Below are 24,842 nucleotides of genomic sequence, written 5' to 3'. Positions count from 1 at the left end.
GGGAGCTTCTCACCAGATTTTAAAATAAATTATTACCTAATTACAAAGTCAATTATAAAGTCAATTAGAGTTGTAATTTTTATTTTGAAACGATTTCACACTAAAATTGCAAGAATAGTGCAGCCAGTGTGGAAAACAGTATGGCAGTTCCTCAAAATATTAAAAATGGAATTACCATATGATCCAGCAATTCCACTTCTGAGTATATACCAAAAGAATTGAAAGCAGGGTCTCAAAGATATTTGTACATCCATGTTCATAGCAGCATTATTCACAATAGCCAAAAGATGGAAGCAACCTAAATGTCCATCAGCAGATGAAGGGATAAACAAAGTGTGGTATGTATGGTACATGCAATGGAATTTTATTTAGCCTTAAAAAGAAGGAAATTCTGAAGAAAAAAAAAGAAATTCTGATGCATGCTACAACATGGATGATTCTTGAGAACATTATTCTAAATAAGACATCTACAAAAAGACAAATATTGTATAATTCCACTTATTTAAGGTATGTAAAGTAGTCAGATTCATAGACAAAGTAGAACAGTGGTTGCCAAGAGCAGGCAGAGGGGAGTGGGGAGTGAGGAGTCATTGTGTAATGGGTACACAGGTTCACTTTGATAAGATGACAAGAGATCCGGAGATGGCTGTGATGATGGTTGAACAACAGTGTGAATGTACTTAATGCCACTGAACTTAAAAACATATTTAAAAATGGCTGCGAGGGTAAGTTTTATGTGTATTATACAATTTAAAATAATTTTTTAAAAGTTACAAGAATGAAGGATGAACTAAGGTATCTACCATCATTATTTTTGTAATCTGGTCAGTTAATAAACAGTGACTGCTTTCAAATTGGAAAAAAAAAAAATTGCAAGAATGGTTCAAAGAACTCCTAAGTACCCTTCACCCAGATTCGCCAGTTGTTATCATTTTGCTATATATGCTTTGCTCTTCTAAATATACACACAATATATTTCTAAATCATTTGAAAGTAAGTTGAAGAAACCATCTCCTTTAACAGCCAAGGACCTCAGTGTGTATTTCCTAAGGACAAGGAGATTCTCTTACATAACCACAGTAAAATTACCAACATCAGGACATTTAGCATTAATACAGTACTATTATCTCATCTGTTGTTCATTTTCACACTTCACCAAGGGTCTCCATAATCCATTTTCTTCTTGATTCTGATTTTCTGTTGGGGTTGGAGGGAGGCTGAAGTGCACCTACCAGACCCTGCCAATTTTACCAATGACGGTAGTGAAGCTCCAGAAGGGGAAGGAGCCTGGCTGAAAGACACAGCTTTTGTCCAGAAGTGCCGCCCTCCCAATAGCCCCAGGCTCTGTCCCCAGGGCTAAAGCCCACAGCCTCTAGAAGCCATGAAAAACCCTCTTTCCAGCTTTGGTGCTGCTTCTCAGCCACCTAGAAATTACTCGTCTTCATTGTCAGCTCTGAACCTGTGACTACAAATTCTGCAACTTGGCACCCTTGTGGTTAAACCCCTTAAATCCCCAAATGACAAAAAAGCATCATGGCAAAATAGCCTCTAGTGAGTGCGATGGAGGTTGCGAAGTTACCCATCTCACCCCTTAGACCTTCTGTAACAGGAAGGTAAGATTTTTCCATGAGTTATATAAAAGGAATAGAGGATTTAAAGAATGCTTTTTGCTTCCAACCCCAAGGAGGGATCTTAAACACTTCCTATAACAAATGCTGGCAATATCTCCTGTGTTTCTCAAATGGGTTTTTTCATTTTCCCCAAACAGTGGAAGCTATCAGTACTGGGGGCTGTATTTTTGGCTTCAGTGGCCTGGGTGTGCCTCTCCAATATGACTAGGCTTATTTACATATGGAAAATCATCCAGGAGGGTGAATATATTCTCTCCAGCACAGTTCCAGGGTTGTGTGTACAGAATTTGTTTTGAAAACAGGTGGCTCACTTGGGATAGATGAGTGAGGATGGTGTCACAGTGCACACGCTGAGACGCTTCCTGCATGGGAGGGTGCTGGGGTGCAGTGAAGGCTCTCGGATTTCCGGGAGCAACCACCTGGTAGCGAGTGAGCTTAGACAAGGCCTTTGCCTTTCTGGGCCTCAGGCTCCTCATCTGTCAGATGGGGACAATGCCACCTGGTTAGTTGCCAGGAAGTATTTTCAGGATAAGTGATAGCCTCTATAGAGTGCCTCACACAATGTGGGCACACAGGGAGCACTCCGTACCTGAGCCGGGCCCTACTCCCTTGGGACAGGTCACTATGGGCTTCCTGACCCTTGGATCTGTGCCAGGTGGGCAGTAAGAACTCTTCTCTGCAGCACTGAAAATATGTTTATTAGTTACACTTGTGTCAAGGGGTGTCATACTGGTTCCTTCTGAATGAACTCTTCTCCCAAATAAATCCTGATGTGACCTCCTCCCTGCCTGATTCTGATCCGATGCTGTTTGTTGCAGAGTGTATGCGGAAGGGGAGGGATTCTGAAGCTCACAGCCCGGAGGCTGGGAGGTTCTCACACATCCCTCCCCACACTGTCCCACTCATTCTTCCTCCGAATAGCACCCTTGCCCACAGTGCATGTTAATGCTTTGGTGACCTGCCTCTGCTCTCTCCCTCCAACGCTGCCTCTTAATATTGACATTAACCATTTCACTTAGAGTGTGGGGTTCGGGTGAGATGACAGCCAGCACCCTCCTATCCCAAATCTCTCGGAGATGATCTTTATCATTGATTATGAAAGCTTAGCCTTCCAAAGCCTTGGCTTCCTATTCCACTGAAGGGGGAAGAGAGTCTCTGGATGGCCAAATTGACCTTGATCAAAAAGGTACTAATAGGACTTCCCTGATGGTGCAGTGGTTAAGAATCCACCTGCCAATGCAGGGGACACAGGTTCGAGCCCTGGTCCGGGAAGATGCCACATGCCGCAGAGCAACTAAGCCTGTGCACCACAACTACTGAGCCTGCGCTCTAGAGCCCGTGAACCACAACTAATGAGTCCATGCGCCACAATTACTGGAGCCCACGCGCCTAGATAGCATGCTCCGCAACAAGAGAAGCCACCGCAATGAGAAGCCTGCACACCGCAACGAAGAGTAGCTTGCCACAACTAGAGAAAGCCCGCGCGCAGCAATGAAGACCCAATGCAGCCAAAAATAAAATAAATAAATTTTTTTAAAAAAGGTACTAATACCATCTAACGTGTATTGAGCACATACTATGTACCAGGGACTTTACATGTGTAACTGAACAATAACTAGGGCCTCATGCTGCCCACTGTCTGCTTGGTAACTGAACTCAAAGAAACAGCACTATTGCATAAAATCATAAATAAGAGCTATCCCAAAAAAAAAAAAAAAAGGAGCTATTCAAATGTTTACTTGGTTTCTCAAGAAAATGCCAAAGGAAAAACACATTCTCAGTGCACAGAAAAGCTCTTTGAAGACCTCTTTGGGCATTTCTCATTCTCAAGTTCTTCTATCTGTTGCTTAGTAGCTTCAGAAAAAGATTTGCTCTTTCTCTGTTCCCCTCAAGACTTCCCAAAGCCCCAACCCTCACAGCCTCTCCCCCTACATATGATGCCCTTGCTCCCAGGCTGCTCTTCTAGTCTAATTTCTCACCCACCGCTCCCCTAGAAAACTTGCTCTGCCTCCTACGCTGGAAGTTTTTTCTCTCACTTTCCAGGAAGCTGGACACAGTGGTCCTGGTGAATAAAATCCTCCCCCTTGCTGTTCATGTACCACCTCTTTTAATCCTCAACAGCCATTAAGTGGCAGACGTAGTGGCAGACCAAGTCATTAGACTCTAGTCAGATGCTTAGCAAGATGGCTGTCATAGAATAAATGCTCAATGAAAAGCTTCCCACCCCTTCTCTGGTCATGTCAGGTCTACTCAAGAACCTTCAAGGGCTCCCTATTGCCTAGAGCGGGGGGTCAGCAAACAATGGCGCACAGGCCAAATCTAGCCTGCCACCTGTTTTGTTTTGTTTTTTATAAAAATAAATTTGTGTATTTATTCTTGGCTGAGTTGGGTCTTTGCTGTTGCGTGCAGGCTTTCTCTAGTTGCGGCGAGCGGGGGCTACTCTTCGTTGCGATGTGCGGGCTTCTCATTGCGGTGGCTTCTCTTGTTGCAGAGCACAGGCTCTAGGCGTGTGGGCTCAGTAGTTGTGGCACGCAGGCTCAGTAGTTGTGGCTCGTGGGCTCTAGAGCGCAGGCTCAGTAGTTGTGGTGCACGGGCTTAGTTGCGCCATGGCATGTGGGGTCTTCCCCGACCAGGGTTCGAACCTGTGTCCCCTGCATTCTTAGGTGGATTCTTAACCACTGTACCACCAGGGAAGCCCGCCTGCCACCTGTTTTTGCAAATAAAGCTTTATTGGAACACTAAAGCTGCTTTCACCATGCAGAGTTGAGCAGTTACGACAGAGACCATAAGGCCTATAAAACCTAAAATATTTATTATTTGTCCTTTTATAGAGTTTGCTGACCCTTGGCCTACGGAATAAGAGGGAATGCAGACTGCCTCTTATCCTCCTTTGGATCTGCTACAGAGCAAGTACTTAATAAATACATTTCAAATGAATGAACAAAATGTCCACACCATCATCTTGGAGCCACAGACCTACACACAAAGAGATCTCTGAATATAGTCAGACACCCTAATTTACCTGGTCCCCAAACCATGCCACCCTGTCCTTGTAGGTCACAGGCAGCCCTTCCAGGACTGCTGCAGACATCCCAGGCTCCTTGACCCTCTGGAGCTATCAGGGAAGTGGAGATGGTTAAGTCCACTGCTTCTCTCCTCTCTTACATCCACACGCTCTTCTGACAGACAAATTCCCTACTCCTCCTTCTTTGTTGTGTAACATGAATACAGCTTTCTTCTAAATTCGACAAACAGAAGTATAATGTTGAATGTGCTTTTCAAATTTACTCACCTCTCACTCGTGAAAACCATTCATCTTGTCCAACACGCTCATTTTGCCACTGGGGAAACCGGAGGGCAGGTGAAGCACTCCAGGCACTCAAGGGGGTCCCATGGGACAGAAGCAGGCTCTCCAGAGCTCCCGATGCCGGCTCACTGCCCGGTGTTCCTCCGAGTCCGCTCCTCGCGGGGGTGCTGTGGAGGGGGGGGGTACTGGTGGGGGAGGGCTCCTGTCTCTCTTGGCACCACCAGGCTGGGCTCTTGTGCTGCCATGGCCTCTACCAGGCCCCTCAGGGCTCTCAAAGTTTTCCCAAGGGAGAGAGGTGACTTGGTCCCAGGTCTGTGGTGCCGAGGCTGGAGTGAGACAGGAACCCTGAGTTCTAGGCCCATCGCTACCAACAAGGAGAGCCGGCCCAGGCCAGTGACTGATGGCTTCCAGGCCCCGCTGGAGGGACCGAGGAGAGCTCCTTAGGTCCCACTGACTGCCTCCTTGTCTCTGGTCTGCATCCTCTCTCAGGCTGCTCACTCCTCATCCTTGACCCGGGACGCCGGCTCCTGTCACGCTGCCCATCTGTCTCTGGCTCCTTGTACCTCCCCCCACGGTCACGCCTCACTCCAGTCTCTGGCAACACCCTGTCATTCTGACAGAGCTGCTTGACAAGCTACTGGCAAACCAGCAGCCTGTGGGCCCAACGCAGCCTGCGTATGTGTTTTGTTTGCCTAACACAATATTTCAAAAACAATTTGAGTTCGTTGCTCACATTTGAAAACCGGTAGGAATCATCTAAAACACTGCGTTTCTGGGTTCTCCTGAAAAATCTAAAGATTGGCAGTACCGGGCCTGCATTACTTCCTGGCATGGCATCAACTGACTGGGTCTACGGAGCAGCGGCTCCACCTGGATGGGGAATGTGCGCACCAGTCCCCACCGTCCCCTGCCGCCTCCCCAGTCCTTCTGCTACACTCCTTTAGATGACCTGCCGGCCTTGCAAGGCATTTGAGTTTGCAACCCCATCTTGCCTCTGTGTCTCCCATCTGTCTCCTCAGATAAGACTCTCCCACTCTGAGGCTACCTCTAGTGATTAACCCATCCCCACCCAGCCTCCCAACCATCCCTTACTCAGTCCCACAAGGGTCCAGAGAGACAGTGCCCCAGGTGCTGCCCCAAACACCTCTCCGGATCCATGGCTCAGCCCTCAGGATCCTCCACTGTAAGCCCCACAACTCCCATGGTGGTTATTCAGGAAACACTAGGGTCAACCCAACATCTTTTATTGATTCTAAACAAGGACCCCTGCATTCTTATACTGAGGCAGGAGTTCTTGGATTTTGTACCGGGGTGCTATAATGGTTTCGACAATCCTCAATGGGGGGAGGTATTTCTGGGGTGCCATAAAAATGGGATGACGAGGTCTAGTCTTCTTGTCTAAGCTACACAAATCCAGCATCACAGCCTTGGGCTTGTAGATCCCTTTCTTCTTGGGCTGGACTGGGGTGAATGGTGGACACTGGCGAGGCTCCGCCAGCAGCTGCATCAGGTCCTTCCGGAAGACATTCCAGCTGTTCTCCTCGAGGAACTTCTGGCACACATCTTCATCGCTGAAGGCAAGGCCCAGATGCTGAGGTTCCCACACGAGCTCCTGCCTGCCCCCTGCCCCCCACCAGCCCTGCCTCCTTCCAGCCCCGAAACACACTGAGCCCTGTCCCACCTCCGCGCCTTTTCCCAGACTCTTCCCTCTGCCTCCTTTACCTTTCCACACCTTCATCACCTAGACCTGCACTATTCCATGTGGTGGCCACGAGCCACATGTGGCTACTGAGTACCTGAAGTGTGATGAATCTGAATTAGAGGTGTGCTCTGAGTATAAAATACACACCAGATTTCAAAGACTTAGAACAACAATAAAAAGAATGCAGAATATCTCAGTAATTTTTATGTTGATTACATGTTGAAATGATAACATTTTAGATATACTGCATTCAATAAAATATATTATTACAGTTAATTTCACCCGTTTCTTTTGATTTCTTATAACGTGGCTACTAAAAATTTTAAATTACGTATGTGATCATTAGCCATCAGGGAAATGTAAGCCAAAGCCACACAAGATACCACTTATGCCCACTAGGATGATGATAATTAAAAAGACAAATAATAATAAGTATTAATGGGGATGTGGAGATATTGGAGCGAGGGTTCCAATGCATTGCTGCCAGGAATGTAAAATGATGCAGCCACTTTGAAAAAACAGTCCAGCAGTTCCTCAAAATGTTAAACAGTTAACTTATGACCCAGGAATTCCACTCCTAGGTATATACCCAAGAGAAATGAAAAATATGTGCACACAAAAACTTGAACAAGAATGTTCATAGCAGCATTATTCATAATAGCCAAAAAGTGGAAACAACCCAACTGTCCATCAGCTGATGAATGGGTAAATAAAAGAGTGGTATATCCATGCACTGGAATATTATTTGACAATAAAAATGAATGAAGTACTGATACATGCTAAGACATGAATGAACCTTGAAAACACTATGTTAAGAAGCCAGTCACACATACATGGTTCCATTGATCTGAAATGTCCAGACAAGGCCACTCTATAGAGATAGAAAGTCCATTGGTAGCTACCTTGGACTGGTCTTGGTGCCCTGGCTCTACTCTGCCCCCTTCCCTCATAGCACATGGGGGTGAGGAAAGTGGGGGAGGGCGGAATGGGCTCAGGACTCATTGGTTTATTTTCTTCTGAGACCTCAGCAAGGGAAGGGCAAACTCCACTTCCACTGACTCACCTATACTCTCACCTAAGGAGGTAACTCTGATAAATCACTAACACATTAGAGCATTCTTCTGGGTAGATTATATTGACCAGGACAAAATCAACTTTGGTTCATAGAGATCAACTTAATATAAAATCTAGAGGTCAGAATGGGCTACAAGTTAGTCCTGGTGGTCTCAGCATTGCCAGCGTCAGCTCCTACCAGCTCATAAGAGCAACTTCATGCTCGATGACATCAGGTTGGTAGCTCAAAACCGGCCATGGTGGTAGTATGTGCACCACAGAAACCAGCAAACACTTCCAATCAGGTTACCTCCCATCTCCCAGAGAGCTGATTGTTGAACATTTCCCAGCACACCACTGGATAGTCTCCAACTAAAAAGTCCCGTTAACTCCCAATTTCTTACATAATAAATAACAATATCTAACTCTGCTTCACACTTACCATGACCAGGCACTTTACACTTGTTAACTCATTTGATCCTCAGGACCACCCCATTTCACAAACATGGAAACTAAGGCTCAGTGGGGCTAAGGAACTCATCAAAACCTATGAGGGGGCAAGCACATGCTTACAGATTCTTAAGGGATCTTTTTTTTTTTTTTTTTTTGGATCCAGAGTCCAACTTAAGACAGACAAGATTCCACATAACCTCCTGATGCCGACGGTCACACTGATTTCTAGTCTAGTCTTTCACTAAATGGGGCAGCTCTTCTAAAGTCCTCAGCTTCATGCAGCAATTCCAGTTCCACTCTCTGCCTCGCTTGAACTGAAAGTGTCATCTGTCCTTGCGGGATGCAACACTTCAGCCCATGGTGCCCTCAGCCACAACCCCACCCCATGCCTGCCCGGCAATCCAGCACTAGATCACACTCTGTGCTTTGGTTTGAGGCTGCTCTTCATTTGGGGCCTTGGAGATTTCCCTTCTTTCCTGTGAACTCAGCTGTTCGTATTCTACATGGGGGAGAGGCTTCAGATAATCTAGCCTGTAGCATCCACAGGACAGGTGTCTCACCAACTGACTGTGTGATCTGCAGGATGTCACGTCCCCTTTCCTGGGCCTCACAGTCCTCAATTAAAACATGGAGGATTTGAGCTAGATAATGCTTATATTTTCTGCCTGCTTTAGCAGTCTAGAAAACCATGAGTTCAACAATTAATGAATAAGCGAGAATTCTATCTGTCAGCATTGCAGATGATTGCAGCAAAGTGCTGACTGGGCAGCACAGATGCTGAGTGCCCAAACATCTGCCACCCTCAAGTCTACATAAACCTCTGAGTTTCAATTCAACCAACATTAACTGACACCCATCATGTACCAGCTGTTATGTGAGAAGCTAAGGCTCCTTAAATCCTTTTTTGAGTAGCTATTTTCTAAATAGCTATTTTTTATGTTGGTAGTACGCAGGAATCAGAGAATTGGGGCATGGCTGAACTGCAAGGAACCACCAGTGTTTCCCAACTTTTTTTTTTTTCCCACAAAACTGCCCCAGTTTGGACCATAGCTACATATCATCTGTTCTTTTATTAATGATTTTTTAAAATTCTACTTAAGTATTTACTTTGGCTTTGTTCTAAGCAACAAGTTTGTCAAATCAGTTTAGTGAGCTAGTCATGTTTTTCTAGTTCACACTAGAATAAATACATAGCTGTTTACAATCCGCGTACCACCTAAAGTCATCTTGTAAGCCTTCTGTGAATATGATCCATACTTCGGGAAACACTGTTCTGGTCTAATTTTCTTGTTTTGTAGATTGGAGTCTTAAGCCTAGAGGAGGGAAAATGACTTATCCAAGGTCATATGGATCCCATGTCAAATTCTTTCATGTGCTTATTGGACACGGCTGAAGCAACTCTACAGATTTGCTTGCCTTCACACCTCCTCTTTCTCAACCACAGGAATCACTTGCTTCCCACACCTGCCCACAAAACGATGTCTGATCACAGCATCACCACAAGAAAAGAAAAAGGAGGGAGGATGCAAAATTGTACAATCCGTATGATCTCCATTATGAAGCTTTGTGTGCCTGAATGATAAATACCTATTTGGTACACAGCCATGCGGTAAAAAAAAAATACTGAAAGGAAATACATAAAATGCTAATTGAGATTGTTGGAGGAATGCAAATGCATTTAAGAAGGTCTTCACCTTCTTAAATGTTCAGCATTTTCCAGTTTTCCCTAATAAGTGTGTCCCATTTATTCATTCACTCACCCAATGTTTATCATGCATCTACCATGTGCCAGGTACTGTACAGGTGCTAGAGATGAAAGGTGCATAAAGCCCAATCCCTGCGTTCACGAAGCAATTAACCAAGTGGTGGGGAAAGAACTGTGCGAAAACTACGCAGCTCTGAACAGCTGTAATAAAACGTGGCGTGGCCACTGTGAGAGCTACGTAGGGAGGATTATGAGTGCACAGAAAGGGGTACTTAGCCCAGCCTGGGGTCAGTCATGAAAGGTTTTCTGGAGGATATGAATCTTAAAGAATGAGAAGAAATTTATCAGAAAATAAAGGGGAGAGGAGCAGGATTGAGGGGTGGCATTGCAGGCAGAGGGCCTGCACTGGCAAAGGCAAGTATGTGCAGGTCCAGGAGGCAATCTGCCTGTGTTGCTGGAGTGGGTTAGAGGTGGCAGGAGGTGCTGCAGGGGAGTTGAAGGGTCAGAAAATGAAGGGCCATTTACGTGGCATTGAATCTGCACTGTATCCTACAGGCAGTGAGATACCACTGAAAGGTTTTAAGCAGGAGTTTAACACGGCCAGATTTGGGTTTTAGCAAGAGCAAAGTATGCAGAAAGGATCTGGCAGGGAGAGACCGAGGCAGGGGACCAGCGGTAAGACGGCTACAGGAGTCTGGGCTGGGGATCCCAAAGTGGGGGTAAGGGTGTCAGCCAGGGAGGTGAAAGGGATCCACTGGGCTGTGTGAAGTAAACAGTAGGACTTCATTTATATTTATCTTTGTCTTATTCTTTCTAAAGATCTATTTGTTGCATGTTTATAATATATATGATATATTCATATAGCAATATATGGACATAATAAATAAAAATAAGTTAAATAACATATATTATTTATATCATATATATATTCTAGGGGGTATACACTCAAACACTCTTTAGTAATAGCGGTGTTAGATCAAAACAGTTTTGTGACCAGTAGTCCAGACAATAAATTCGTTTTTACCTAAAAATTAGGTTTTTTTTCACACTATAAAAGTATTCACTCTGGAAAATTTGGAAACTAGGGAAATATGAAAAGAAATCTTTTTTATCAAATCTTTCAAGATAATTTTTTTTAATTATAAAAGTAATATATCATCATTAACAAACATTTGGAGAATAAAGGGAAAAAAACCCACTTGGGGCTTCCCTGGTGGCGCAGTGGTTGAGAGTCCGCCTGCCGATGCAGGGGACGCGGGTACGTGCCCCGGTCTGGGAAGATCCCACATGCCGCGGAGCGGCTGGGCCCGTGAGCCATGGCCACTGAGCCTGCGCGTCCGGAGCCTGTGCTCCGCAATGGGAGAGGCCACAACAGTGAGAGGCCCGCGTACCGCAAAAAAAAAAAAAACAAAAAACCCCACTTGGAATGTCATACCCCGACAACAACTTTAAAAAGTATATCTTTTTTTCCCCTCATTATAAAAGAAATGCATACTCACTACAAAACCAAATAAACATCAGAGGAATATATAACTGTAACCAGAAAGTCCCTTTTAGTCCGAGTTTCCAGAGAGAATGACTATTACAAATTGGGCAATACCACAGATATTATCATTTTTGCTCATTCTCCTTCTAGATTTTTCTCATGTAAGTGTTTTACAAAGGCATAGTCATAGTATGTACATATACAATTTTGTACCCTATCCTTTTCTTGTAGCATTTTATCACTCATTTACTTATGATTTTTAAATAAAAGTTACTTTCTATCAAGGGAATGTACCACAGTTTTCTAAACTATCCCCCTGGTGTAACACATGTGAGTAAAGGTGGTTGTTTTTCTATTATGAATATGGCAGCTACGAACATCTTAGTGTATGTAGCTTTCCCTATAATTAGTTACATACAGATAAATTCAGAGGTAGACCACGCTTCAAAGAGTAGGAACAGTTTTGTGTCCCCTGAAACATTATTATCTAAAATTATTATCAAAAGGATTGAGCCAATTTCAAGTGTACCAACAATTATCAGTTTCATTCCACCAGCATCAGCTTTAGGTATCATCACTTTTTTCTTCCTTTTACCAAAATAAGAGGCAAAAAAATTGTTCATTTGATCTAGTGGGAGGTACGCACATTTCCAGCACTGACCTGGGGTACTTGATCTCGAACTTCGACAATTTTTCTATTGTCTTACTGTCAATCAGTTCGCAAAACTTCTCTTTCCTAACCCGTACCACCTCAGCTCCCAGGCTCACCAGGATCAAGGGCCGAGTGTCACGCTGGCTCTCCGGGAGGAGGATCTGGTGAAGGCCCTAGAAAAAAGAAGTCCCAGAAAGTTCGAGACCATCCACTTGTACAAGCAGATTTTCAGGGTAGGCAAAACAAGGCCCCGAACAGGAGATGAATCCATGTGGGGTCATTCAGCAAGTGACGGGGAGAAGTCCAGAACTCTCTTTGCTAATGACATCAAAGTCCTGGGGCTCCCCACATTAGAACAGCCCTCAAGGCACTTTGTCAGTTGTCCTGCCCACGGGCAGCAGGCTCTGCAAGAGTCGCACTCACACAGTCGCTTGCCGGGCGCCGGCATTTTACAAGCTTTCCCTGGTGTCCAGTCTCGACTCTGCTTTGTGCCAGGCCAGCCCGTTTTCTCTTCCTTAGGATGATGACAGACAGCTCATCCTCCTCTTCTACATCTTCCCTTTTACAGCTGTCACACCCTCCCACACCCTTTCCTCCAGGGCTTCCTTCATAAGCGTGTGTTGCCTTAGTTCCTTCCGTCCCTCACGGGCTCTGGGGCCACTGGTAGTCCCTGTGCGGCTCCCGTTGCCCCTTGGGCTCCCTGGCGTGGATTCCTACTCAGTTATATCTGGAAGGGAGATGGAGATCAACAGGCACAGCTTTACAGAGTGTAACCCCCTTTGTAAGGAGACACTCTGAGATGGGGCAAAGCCGGGACCAGAGTCTTTGCTGCTGAAACCCCAATCCAGGGCTCACTCAGCCTCTCGGCTATTAAGACTCAGGCAAGGAGGGGAGGGGAGGTCAATGGTCCAGAGCCTACAATGCCCAGCTGTCTTGGGCTTAAGAAGACATCAGCCAGGGCTTCCCTGGTGGCGCAGTGGTTGGGAGTCCGCCTGCCAATGCAGGGGACATGGGTTCGTGACCCGGTCTGGGAAGATCCCACATGCCGCAGAGCGGCTGGGCCCGTGAGCCATGGCCGCTGAGCCTGCGCGCCAAGAGCTCTGCTCTATGGAGGCCGTGTGGGATTGAGAATAATCCTGCTTCAGAAGAAAGATCCATATGTTTACTTGTCATGCGACTTTGGGCAAAGTTATACGTCCCTGGGCCACTGTTTGCTCACCTGTGAAACAGAAGTGAAAACACCTGCCCTGCATGTCTCTGAAGGAGTCTCAGTTTGAAAGGAGATGTGAAGTAGGGTTTGGAACAGTTTCCCCTTCCCCGCCCTCACCCACACTACCACCATTTGGGTTCCAGACCTTGAAGAATGACCATCTACTCTGAGCCCTGGCCTTGTCTCTCCTTGGTAAGACTGGAATGGAGGTGTGTTATCTTTCTTACGAAGTTGTTGAAGGTCCAAACAAGATGGTGTGGTGTGTGAGGATGCTCTGGGAGACGTGAAGCTCCTCACACTTTAGTTGTGCTCAGTGCAATGGGCATAAAGGCCCTTCTGACCAGCGCCAGGCCTTGCACAGAAGCCAGATGGCTGCTCTTTAGTCAGCTCCTACTGTGTGGGAGAAACACGTGTGTAGACGTAATCCTCACAACCACCCGGCGATATAGGGATTATCAGCCTCAGATGTGGAAAATAAGGTTCAAAACAGGAAATTTACTTGCAAAGGTCATGTATCTTATAATTACAATAACAATGATGATGATGATGACGGTGACGACAGCACCAGCTAATGTTTAATGAGCCTTCACTAAATCCCAGGCCCTCTTGTAGCTTTGGGGTGTGTTAGCTCATGGAACCCTCACTAGAACCCCATGAGGTGAATCCTTTTATGATCATCATTTTACAGAGGATGCTGATGAGGTTAAGAAACTTATCCAACATCATACAGCACGGAAGCAATAAAGCTAGGATCTGAACTCGGATGGGCCTGCCTTTAGAGTCCATGCTTTTAACCACTACACTGCGAGGAAACTGAGGCACAAAGTTAACTAACCTGCCCAAGGTAACAAGACAGAAAGTGGTGGAGCCGGGATTTGAACCAGCAATCTGTCCAGGGCCTCACTGAGGGCAGTACCATCAGCAGGCACTGTTATCCACCTCCACTCCACCCCACACGTTCCAGCCGGAGTCAGGTCTTCAAGTAGCTTCCCAAAGTGCCCAGGATAAAGCAGACCCTTCATTGTGGCCACCGAGGCTTTGGCTATCTCACCCTTGTAAGGCTCCTGCCTCGTTTACTCTGTTCCAGCCATGCTGCCCTCCTTCCAGTCCCCTCAACATGCCAGGCTGCTTCCTGCCTCAGGCTCAACCTGCTGTTCCTCTGTCTGGAACACTCTTCCCCCCAGGCTGTCTATAGTTTATTCCTTTTGTCATTCAGGTCCCAGCTTAAATATCACTGCCTTAGAGCAGCCTTCCCTGACCACTCCGTTTAGGAAGACCACCCCCTTCAACTCAGCTTTCTGTTCCATTCCCAACAGCAATTTAAAACTTTCTGTGTGGGCTTCCCTGGTGGCGCAGTGGTTGAGAGTCCGCCTGCCGATGCAGGGGACATGGGTTCGTGCCCCGGTCCGGGAAAATCCCACATGCCGTGGAGCAGCTGGGCCCGTGAGCCATGGCCACTGAGCCTGCGCGTCCGGAGCCTGTGCTCCGCAACGGAAGAGGCCACAACAGTGAGAGGCCCGCGTACTGCAAAAAAAAAAAAAACCTTTCTGTGTGTTTGCTGCTTTATCTGTTTACTGTCTGTCTCCAGCCTAGATCATTAGCCCCATAAGGGCAAGAATAATGTCAGTTTACTCACCCACACTGGCACCTTGGGCCATGCTTGGAGCATGATAGATCCTCAAGAAATATCTGCTGAGTGAAAGCTCCAACGGAATCATAGAACGCTAGAGTCAGCAGCTCACCCAGGTGAATGTCCTCATTTTCTGATGAGGGTTCAGATTCAGAGAGGTAAAGTGATTTGCCCAAGGCCACACAGCAAGCTAATTAGAAGCAAAAACTACAATATGTGAGGTGGCCCATCTGCCATCTCCCTGCTGCTCTGCCCAGTCTTGACCATGTCTGAGGCCTCAGCCCGCCTGTTCCCTGGAGAAGCTGGTTCCCCTACACCCCCTGGCTCAAAAGCTGGGTCTCTTTACTCCAGGCCCCAAGCTCTGCTGTTTCCAAGGCTGACTCAGCTCTACACTCCTGCTTCCAAAGGAAAATGTGATCTCCTACCTCCTGGTGGGTGAATACAGTCACAGCTGTTACCATTCATTCTCCTGCAAATGAAGCCAGGGCCTTGAAAGCAGGGAGAACAGAATTTTACCAAAGGCACATCACAGGCATTTTCTTCAACAGGATCTCGTTAATGAATATTTGGTGGTGGGAGTTTCTCTGCCCTGGGTCCTGTGTGGTGAATGAGGCAGTCAGGGCCTTGCTCCGAGCCTTCCAGGATTGCTTAGAGAATCAAGTCCCAAGTCCCTGTTGTTCCATCTTCCACAACCTCCCCGCTCCTGTCACCCTCTACCAGAGTGAGCAACGCCTCGTCTGCCCTGTGGTTCCTCCATGCACCCAGGGTGCCAGGCATCCCAGCTCCTCTGCGGGCAGCCCACGAGGCTGCATGCACTGCAGGTGCCTGGCCTCAGGTGGCCTGTGTCCAGTCCTGAGCACCTCACTCTGAGACACTGAAACTGCAGGGAAACGGAAGTGAGAAGGCTGGAAACTATATCACATGAAGACTGAAGGAATGGAGGAATGTTTTCCCTGCATAAGAAAATAATTAACGGGGCACAGATGCTGAATGAAAAACAAAACAGCATTCTTTAAATACCTAAGAGGCCACCATGTGGCAAGGAAGCTGATTTCTGTTTGTTCTTGGGGGGATGGGTAAGCGGGGGTCGGAGCTCCTTAAAAATTGTAGGAGGCAGAGTTTTACTAAGCAAAATAAGAGCTGCTGAAAAGCTCGGAAATATTCACGCGGTATTGACCGAGGGCTGTGCTAGGGCCTGGGCCTCCAGACAGTGCTGGGCTGACCTCCCTGCCTCGGGGGGCGCACAGGCCAGAGCAGGAGCACGGGGTGAGGACCCTGGAGATTCATGGCAACAACGATGACCATACATCAGAAGACAGTCCCCCCACCTCCAGGAAGACTGACGTGCATCGCTACCCACCAGGAGGCCTCGTGCCCTCCCCGTACAGCTCACCCGCCCACCCAGCTCCAGCACCTATGGCCCAGCTCCCACAGTGGTCAACTCACGGCCAAGTTTGTTTCACCCATACATCCCCCCTCCGCTATTGGATAATTACTTTTTTTTTAAGATTTTTTTTTTTTTAAGAGAACCATTTTTAAAGTCTTTACTGAATTTGTTACAATATTGCTTCTGTTTAATGTTTTGGTTTTTTGGCTGCGAGGCATGTGGGATCTTATCTCCCCGGGGATCGAACCCGCAGCCCCTGCATTGGAAGGCGAAGTCTTAACCACTGGACAACCAGGGATGTCCCTGGATAATTACTTTTTTTTTTCTTTTTTTTTTTTTCGGTACGCGGGCCTCTCACTGTTGTGGCCTCTCCCGTTGCGGAGCACAGGCTCTGGACACGCAGGTTCAGCGGCCATGGCTCATGGGCCCAGCCGTTCCGCAGCATGTGGGATCTTCCCGGACCGGGGCACAAACCTGTGTCCCCTGCATCGGCAGGTGGACTCTCAACCACTGCGCCACCAGGGAAGCCCACTTTTTAAAAATTAATTAATTAATTTTATTTATTTATTTTTGGCTGCATTGGGTCTTCATTGCTGTGAGCACACTTTCTCTAGTTGCGGCGAGCGGGCTCTAGAGCGCAGTCTCAGTAGTTGTGGCACACGGGCTTAGCTGCTCTGCAGCATGTGGCATCTTCCTGGACCAGAGATCGAAACCATGTCCCCTGCATTGGCAGGCGGATTCTTAACCACTGTACCACCGGGGAAGTCCCATGGATAATTACTTTTTAATAGACTTTTTTTTTTTTTTGCTGTACGCGGTCCTCTCACTGTTGTGGCCTCTCCCGTTGCGGAGCACAGGCTCCGGACGCGCAGGCTCAGCGGCCATGGCTCATGGGCCCAGCCACTCCACGGCATGTGGGATCTTCCCGGACCGGGGCACGAACCCGTGTCCCCTGCATCGGCAGGCGGACTCTCAACCACTGCGCCACTAGGGAAGCCCTAATAGACTTTTTTTTTTTTCCTTTTGTATGTCCTTTATTTTATCATATTATTCAACACTTTCAGATTCAGGTTTCAGATTCAGATTCTGGCTCTGTGAGCTCCTGACATACATTTACCAGATTTCCATGAGTAATGGAACTCTATTCATGGACATATATTTATTGAAATTTTAATAACTGACAGTCTCTGTGCTGGGTTCTAAGACAATCCCTACTACAGAGATGCGTATAGATCACTGAGGAAAATATACAAGTTCACAGTCACAGTCACTGTAATGAGTTCATGAATAGACTTTTCTTTAGAACAGTTTTAGACTTAACAGAAAAATTGAGAAGATAGTACAGAGTTCCCATATACCCTGCCCTCGGTTTCCTGTTAAGATCTCACATTAACTGTGATACCTTTGTTACAATTAATGAACCAATACGGATACATAATAACTGAAGCCAACGAGTTATTTAAATTTCCTTTTTCTCTTCCACAGTCCTACCTAGGACACAGCATTACACTTAATTGTCATGTCCCTTTAGGCTCCCCTTGGCTGTGGCACTTTCTCAGACTTACCTTGTTCATGATGATCTTGACAGTTTTGAGGAGTACCGGTCAGGTATTTCTTGGGTCGCCCCACTATTAGAATTTGTCTGATTTTCCTCACGATTAGACTGGGCTTATGGGTTATTGGGAAGAGGACCGCAGCGTGCCGTTTTCATCACACCACATCCCACTTTTATAATCTCGTATTAAGGGGACATACTATCAGCATGATTTATTACTGTTGATCTTGGCCTTGATCACCTGAGTGAGGAAGCACTGCTCACTCAATGGTTTTTCCTCTGTGAAATTATTCTTTTTTTCCTCCTTTCTATCATGTAGTCTTTGGAAGGAAGTCATTATGTGCAGCCCACACCTAAGGAGCGGTGAGTTATACCCTCTCTTTTAGGGCAGAGTGTCTACATAAATTATTTGGAATTCTTCTGCATGGGAGATTTGTCTTTTCTCCCCTGTTTATTAATTTATTCATTATTTATGCATTATATCAGTATGTACTTACAGATGTTTATTTTGTACTTTGGGTTATAATCCAATACTACTTTATTTAGTTGTTCTGATTGTTCCAGCTTTGGCCACTGGGAGCTCTTTCAGTTGGCCCCTGTGTTCCTTTGATATGCCCACTCCCATCAATGTAGGGATTTTCTCCCCAGCACATCCTTACTTCCTGGCACTACAAAAGGCTCCAGGCTCACTCATATATATCTTGTGCTGGTTCTAGACTCAACCAAAGAGCCCTTGTTTCTTTTGAAGAATGGTAGTAGGAACCAAGATCTGGGCGCTATGTGTGCTCATTGCTACTGGTGTGTCATTTCTTTTAGGCCCTGTCGGCTAACAGAGCAAAAGATACATGTTTATACATATATCTATAAATATTTCTTTATGGAACCATCTGTATCTATATTACGATAGACATAAGTTCACATGATGCCTGCAACTCTAACCCATTACCACATGGATCATTCTAGCCTCCTCCCCTTGCATATCTGTATATTTCCACTCCAGTGGTAAAAAACCTGGCTCCTACCCTCTGCCATTCATTTACTTGATACATTTCAGTATACACGTATAGCAGTATCAGAATTGTTAATGCACACACCCATGGAAAAAACTTTGTCATAAAGTACAATGCTCATGTGCAGTTCCTTTTGTTTTCAGTCTTAGAGACTCCACTCATCTCCAAAGCTACTTAGGTCAGGACCTTTCCCATCCTCTTCACTGAAGTTGTTTCATAGATTTGTAATATTGTTAGATTCTCTCCTCAGTCATTTCTTCCTGGGGGATCCCCCTCCCCATCTCCTAAATGATTTTTGTTGTTGTTACAAATTGCATACATTAAGGTTCACTCTGTGCTGTAAAGTTCTATGGGTTTTGACAAATGCTTAATGTTTTGTATCCACCATTACAGTAATTACAGAGTAATTTTATTGCCCTAAAAATCCCCTGTGCTTTACTTATTTATCCCTCCCCCGAATTCCAAACCTCTGGTGACCATTTTACTATATCCATATTTTTGACTTTTCCAAAATGTCACATAATTAGAATCATACAATACTTAATCTTTTCATACTGGCTTCTTTCCCTTAGAAATATTCATTTAGGGAATTCCCTGGTGGTCCAGTGGTTAGGATTCTGGGCTTTCACTGCTGGGGCCGGGTTCAGTCCCTGGTTGGGGAACTAAGATCCCACAAGCCATACTTGGTGCAGCCAAAAAAAAAGAAATATTCATTTAATTTTTCCATGTCTTTTCATGGTTCCCTAGCTAATTTCCTTTCTTTTTTTTTGCGGTACGTGGGCCTCTCACTGTTGTGGCCTCTCCCGTTGCGGAGCACAGGCTCCGGATGCGCAGGCTCAGCGGCCACAGGCTCCGGATGCGCAGCCTCAGTGGCCATGGCTCACGGGCCCAGCTGCTCCACGGCATGTGGGATCTTCCTGGACCGGGGCACGAACCTGTGTCCCCTGCATCAGCAGGCAGACTCTCAACCACTGCGCCACCAGGGAAGTCCCGCTAATTTCTTTTTATTGCCAAATAATATTTCATTGTATGGATTTATCAGTTTGTTTATATTCACCTTTCCATATAAATTTTAGCATTAGTTTTTCAATATCCACAAAATAACTTGCTGGGATTTTGATTGGGATTGCATTGAATCTATACATCAAGTTGGGATAAACTGACATGTTAACAATACTGAGTCTTCCAGTCCACGAACATAGACTATTTCTCCATTTATTTAAAGCTTCTTTGAATTTTTTCATTATAGTCATATAGTTTTCTGCATATAGATCCTGAACATATTTTGTTAGATTTATACCTAAGTATTTCAGTTTTTGTTACTATTGTAAATGACATTGTGTTTTTTATTTCAAATTACAATTGTTCATTGCCTTATACCCTGTGACCTTGCTATAATCATTTATTAGCTCCAGGAAATTTATTTGTTCTTTTTTGTTGTTGTTGTTTTGTTTTTTGATTCTTTAGAATTGTCTATATAGACAATCATATCATCTGCAAACAAAGACAGCTATATTTTTTCCTTCCGAATCTGTATGTGTTTAACTTCCTTTTCTTTTTTTTTTTTTTTTTTTTACGGCACGCGGGCCTCTCACTGCCGTGGCCTCTCCCGCCGCGGAGCACAGGCTCCGGACGCGCAGGCTCAGCGGCCACGGCTCGCGGGCCCAGCTGCTCCGCGGCATGTGGGATCCCCCCGGACCGGGGCACGAACCCACGTTCCCCGCATCGGCAGGCGGACTCCCAACAACTGCGCCACCAGGGAAGCCCTAACTTCCTTTTCTTAATGCACTAGCTAGGACTTCCAAAACAATGTTGAATAGTAGTGAGAAGGGACATCCTTGCCTTGTTCCTGGATTATTTTAAAGCAAGTCCTAGATGTCATATCATTTTATCTGTAAATATCTAGATATGTATCTCCTAAATATAAGGACTCTTATTTATTTATTTATTATTTATTTATTTATTTATGGCTGCCCTGCGTGGCATGTGGGATCTCAGTTCCCCAACCAGGGATAGAACCCATGTCCCCTGCAATGGAAGTGTGGAGTCTTAACCACTGGACCACCAGGGAAGTCCCGTAAGGACTCTTTAAAAAACATAACCACATTACCATTATCATATCTTAAAAAAATCAAACAATATTCCTTAATATCACCGAATTTAGAACAGGATGATTTTAAACATTTACTCTCATTACTTAGCACCCCCAGCCCTTCGTGTTACACACTCTATTGTGAACAAGGCTCTCTCTGCACACTTACCAAGACTTCTCCTTGCTCCACAGTGTGAATCTTCACGTAGGCCCCCACTGCAGCCTCCTTGGGGAGAGCACCATACTTCGTATCAATCATGGGACACTCGATGAAATGAGGACACCTGGATCTGAAATTTGACACCTTGTTAGAGAGAACTCATTTGTAACACAGCCAGTTCATGAAGCCCTGGATAAGCAGCCCCCATTCAATTGAGATCACCCCTCCCTTCTCCCAGGTGGTGAGAAAACTGTCAGGATTTGGAGAGGTTTAACAGGGAGAAGGCATGCACGTGAGCCAGGCCTGATGGGTGAGAAGTCCAGGCTGGCTGACTTAATGCTCAGCACAAGGAGGGGATTTCTAAGTCAGAGCTGTCTAAAAATGGAAAGACTAGTTTGAGAAAGAGTAAGCTCTGTCCCCCTGGGGACACAGCGGAGGTTGGGGCTCTTCTTGAGAGGCAGGCAGAGAAGAGATGGCTTCATTTGTTTGTTCACAAAAACGGGTTTCCCTGAGTGATCTGTAGACTCGGTACTTTGTTCACGTTGGAGTGAGTTTTACACAGGCAATCCTGTTGTGCTTTCTTTGGTCTCAGGCTGGGTAGAAGGAAGAGACAAAGTATGCTATCTGGATTAGAGGCAGGGAAAAGATTATTCATTAGCTGAGAGCATAGCTGAACTCACCCAACATATACACAAGGTAGGCTTCCATTCTTGCCTCTCAGGACATGCCCAGCATGTCTATTTTTTAATGTGGGGACAGCCTGTCCTCTTTTTCCTCACTATTTACAGCAGAGAAACTAAGTCTGTTCCATCTCTACCTTCAGAAGAACTAGGATTGGGATTTCAAACACTGGATCCTTTGGAAAGAGTATCCATCAGAGGTAAAAACAACAAAGCAACCACAGGGTGCTCATTACGGAGGTAAGCAGGCTGGAAATGTTAACAGGCAAAGGATTCCCTGGGGCACCAAGGAGACTGTGACACTGATGCCATTATTAGTATGATATTTTTACTTCATATGTAATGAAGGGGCGGGCACTGAGCTGCCTCTAGGCCAGTGCCCACTGAATGTCCCTTCCTCTCCAGGAAAGGCAAAAAGCACAGCCTTCATTGTGCATCCACCTTGTTTCTGTCATGACGATCATACCAGATAGCAAGACTGAGCACTAACAAGCTGCTCAGGTTTGAATCCTGACTCTGCCACTTTCTATCTGTGTGACCTTGAATAAGTAACTTAATCTCTCCCTGTACCTTGGTTTTCTCACCTGAAAGATGTGAGTGATAATAGCAGTACTTACCTTGTAGGGTTGTTGGGAGAATTAAATTAGATAATCCAGTACCAGGCACAGAGTCATTTCCATAAGTGTTAGCTATAATTATCATTATCTCATTTAACTGCTGGTTTACAACAAACTGAGACTTAGATGCTGTTAGCTACAGACCAGGAAACAGGCTTAAAGAGGTCAAGTCCCTTGCACAGGGACACAGAGCTAAAGTAAGTGGCCAAGCCAGGATTTGAACCCAGATTGGACTGACTCCAAAGCACTTATCTACTGCCTCCCTTAAATGAGCAGACTTTTCTTAAGAAGCTCAGAGTCAAGGAGATATGGGTATGTATGTGTATGTATAGCTGATTCACTTTGTTATACAGCAGAAACCAACACACCACTGTAAAGCAATTATACTCCAATAAAGATGTTTAAAAAAAAAAAAAGCTCAGGGTCAAAAAGGCCCAGTGATATACAAACAGAATGTCATCACCAAAAACTGTGTCCTGCCCCTTCTTCTTCAGATGGGTTCCCTGAGAAAGGAAGCAGCCACCACCTAAAGGGGCCCTGTGAGCTGGAGGCAGGGAAGGCAGTCCCCATATCAAACCTAGGACCTCTGGAGGCTGCCTTCTGCACACATCCCAACCTTTGGGGTCAAGCTGTGATTGCTACCTCCGCCCCCTCCCCAGCATCCCTGACATTCTGCCCTGTAAGTTATATCCCCCTTTTCAACCAGAATCTGGACCCTTCTATCTGTCAAGGGCAAAGCTTACTTGATCTTTGGGCCCAAGGTCTTTGGGAGAGTATTTGCTGAGGTTTTAATCTTCCTACTGAAGCTGGATCCCTGTTGCTCCTGGGCTTTCCGGAGATGCAGAAGTTTCAGAGAACTAAAATCCTGTACAGGATATGATTTGATCTGGAATTCCTTAAATCTCTCCACAGGAGACAGATCTGTTAGAGAAAGCACAGGAAAACCCATTAATGGGTCTTTGCATACATGAGGGCTGTGCTGGAGGTGTCTGGAGGTATATCACAATCTCCTGTGTGGCTAGTCTGATGTACGGGGGAATTAAGAAAAACAGGAAAGAAAAACACTGTGGCTTCCACTATTATCCCTCTGTGCCAGGTCCTGAGCGAGAGCCTTTACATCCATTACATCTAGACAAATGCCATTAGCCTTATTTAAGAGAGAAAATGAGAAGCAGAGTTTAACACCCAGGAAAGGGCTGAAGCTTGTATTTGAACTCAGGTGTTTCTGATTCAAAGCTCATGTCTTTCCATTAACAGATCACATTTACCTGGGCTTTCAAACCGGGACTGGGGGCAGGAGGAGCAATAAAAAATAAATGGGTGACCAGCCATAGAACCTTGGACAAGTCTCAATCTCTTGGAATCCTCCTAGGACTATTGTAAGCATTACAGATAAAGTATGTGCTATGCCTAACACAGTGCCTGGAACATATTAGGTCCTCTGTGAGCATTAATAAAAAGATCTCCAACATGGGGCTTCCCTGGTGGCGCAGTGGTTAAGAATCCGCCTGCCAATGCAGGGGACATGGGTTCAAACCCTGGTCCGGGAAGATCCCACATGCCGCGGAGCAACTAAGCCCGTGAGCCACAACTACTGAGCCTGTGCTCTAGAGCCCGTGAGCCACAACTACTGAAGCCCATGTGCCACAACTACTGAAGCCCATGCACCTAGAGCCTGTGCTCCGCAACAAGAGAAGCCACCGCAATGAGTAGCCCCCGCTCACTGCAACTAGAGAAAGCCTGCGCACAGCAATGAAGACCCAACGCAACCCCCCCCAAAATAAATAAAATAATATTTTTTAAAAAATAAAAAGATCTCCAAGAGAATACCACTCAGAAACACTATGCTGAGTGAAAGGAACCAGATACAAAAGAGTACATACTATAGGACTCCATTTACATGAAACCCTAGGAAAGACAAATGTAACCTATAGTGATGGAAAGCAGATCGGTGGTTGCCCAGGGCCAGGGGTGAAGGATAGGGATTGACTGGGAAGGGGCACAAGGGAACTTCTGGAGGTGATGGAAATGTTCTATAACTCGATTGTGGTGGTTACAACAGATGTAAATTTGTTAAAATTCATTGAACTACACACTTTAAATGTGTGTCTTTTATTGTATGAAAATGAAACCTTAATGATATTGATTTAAAAAACATCTTCTGGGAGTTCCCTGGTGGTCTAGTGGTTAGGATCCTGGGCTCTCACTGCCATGGCCTGGGTACAACCCCTGGTCAGGGAATGGAGATCCCACAAGATGTGCAGCACGACCAAAAAAAAAAAAAAAAAACCTCTCCAGTGTTAGTATTAAAATTAATGTTAATAGAAATAAACTCGAACCACACAAGGAGTAGGCCTAGAAAAACAAAGCATATATAAAAAAGCCCTAAGTACAACCTATTCAGAAGGCATTTTAGCAATACTTATCAATATTCTAAATGTGCATAGCCAGTACACACTGGACCAAATACTTGATCCAGTAATTCTAAGAATTTATCCAATATGTTTTTGTG

General features: G+C 45.5%; 1 protein-coding gene across 1 annotated transcript in view; it reads right to left on the bottom strand.

The window, feature by feature from the left end:
- Positions 1-6,190: 6,190 nt before the first annotated feature.
- Positions 6,191-24,842, bottom strand: part of CNBD2 (cyclic nucleotide binding domain containing 2) — a gene marked incomplete at both ends in the record, with an annotated part of 49,177 nt that continues 30,525 nt past the window's right edge. The window contains 4 exons of the mRNA XM_082858223.1: positions 6,191-6,509; positions 11,999-12,162; positions 21,043-21,163; positions 23,074-23,251. Of these exons, the coding sequence (XP_082714349.1) occupies positions 6,191-6,509; positions 11,999-12,162; positions 21,043-21,163; positions 23,074-23,251 (782 nt within the window). The remainder of the gene's footprint in view (positions 6,510-11,998; positions 12,163-21,042; positions 21,164-23,073; positions 23,252-24,842) is intronic.

The sequence above is a fragment of the Leucopleurus acutus genome (assembly GCF_964270905.1).
Source record: "Leucopleurus acutus genome assembly, chromosome: 16".
Lineage (NCBI taxonomy): Eukaryota > Metazoa > Chordata > Mammalia > Artiodactyla > Delphinidae > Leucopleurus > Leucopleurus acutus.
Note: the sequence above shows the minus strand (reverse complement) of the source record. Positions and strands in the feature narration are given on the sequence as shown.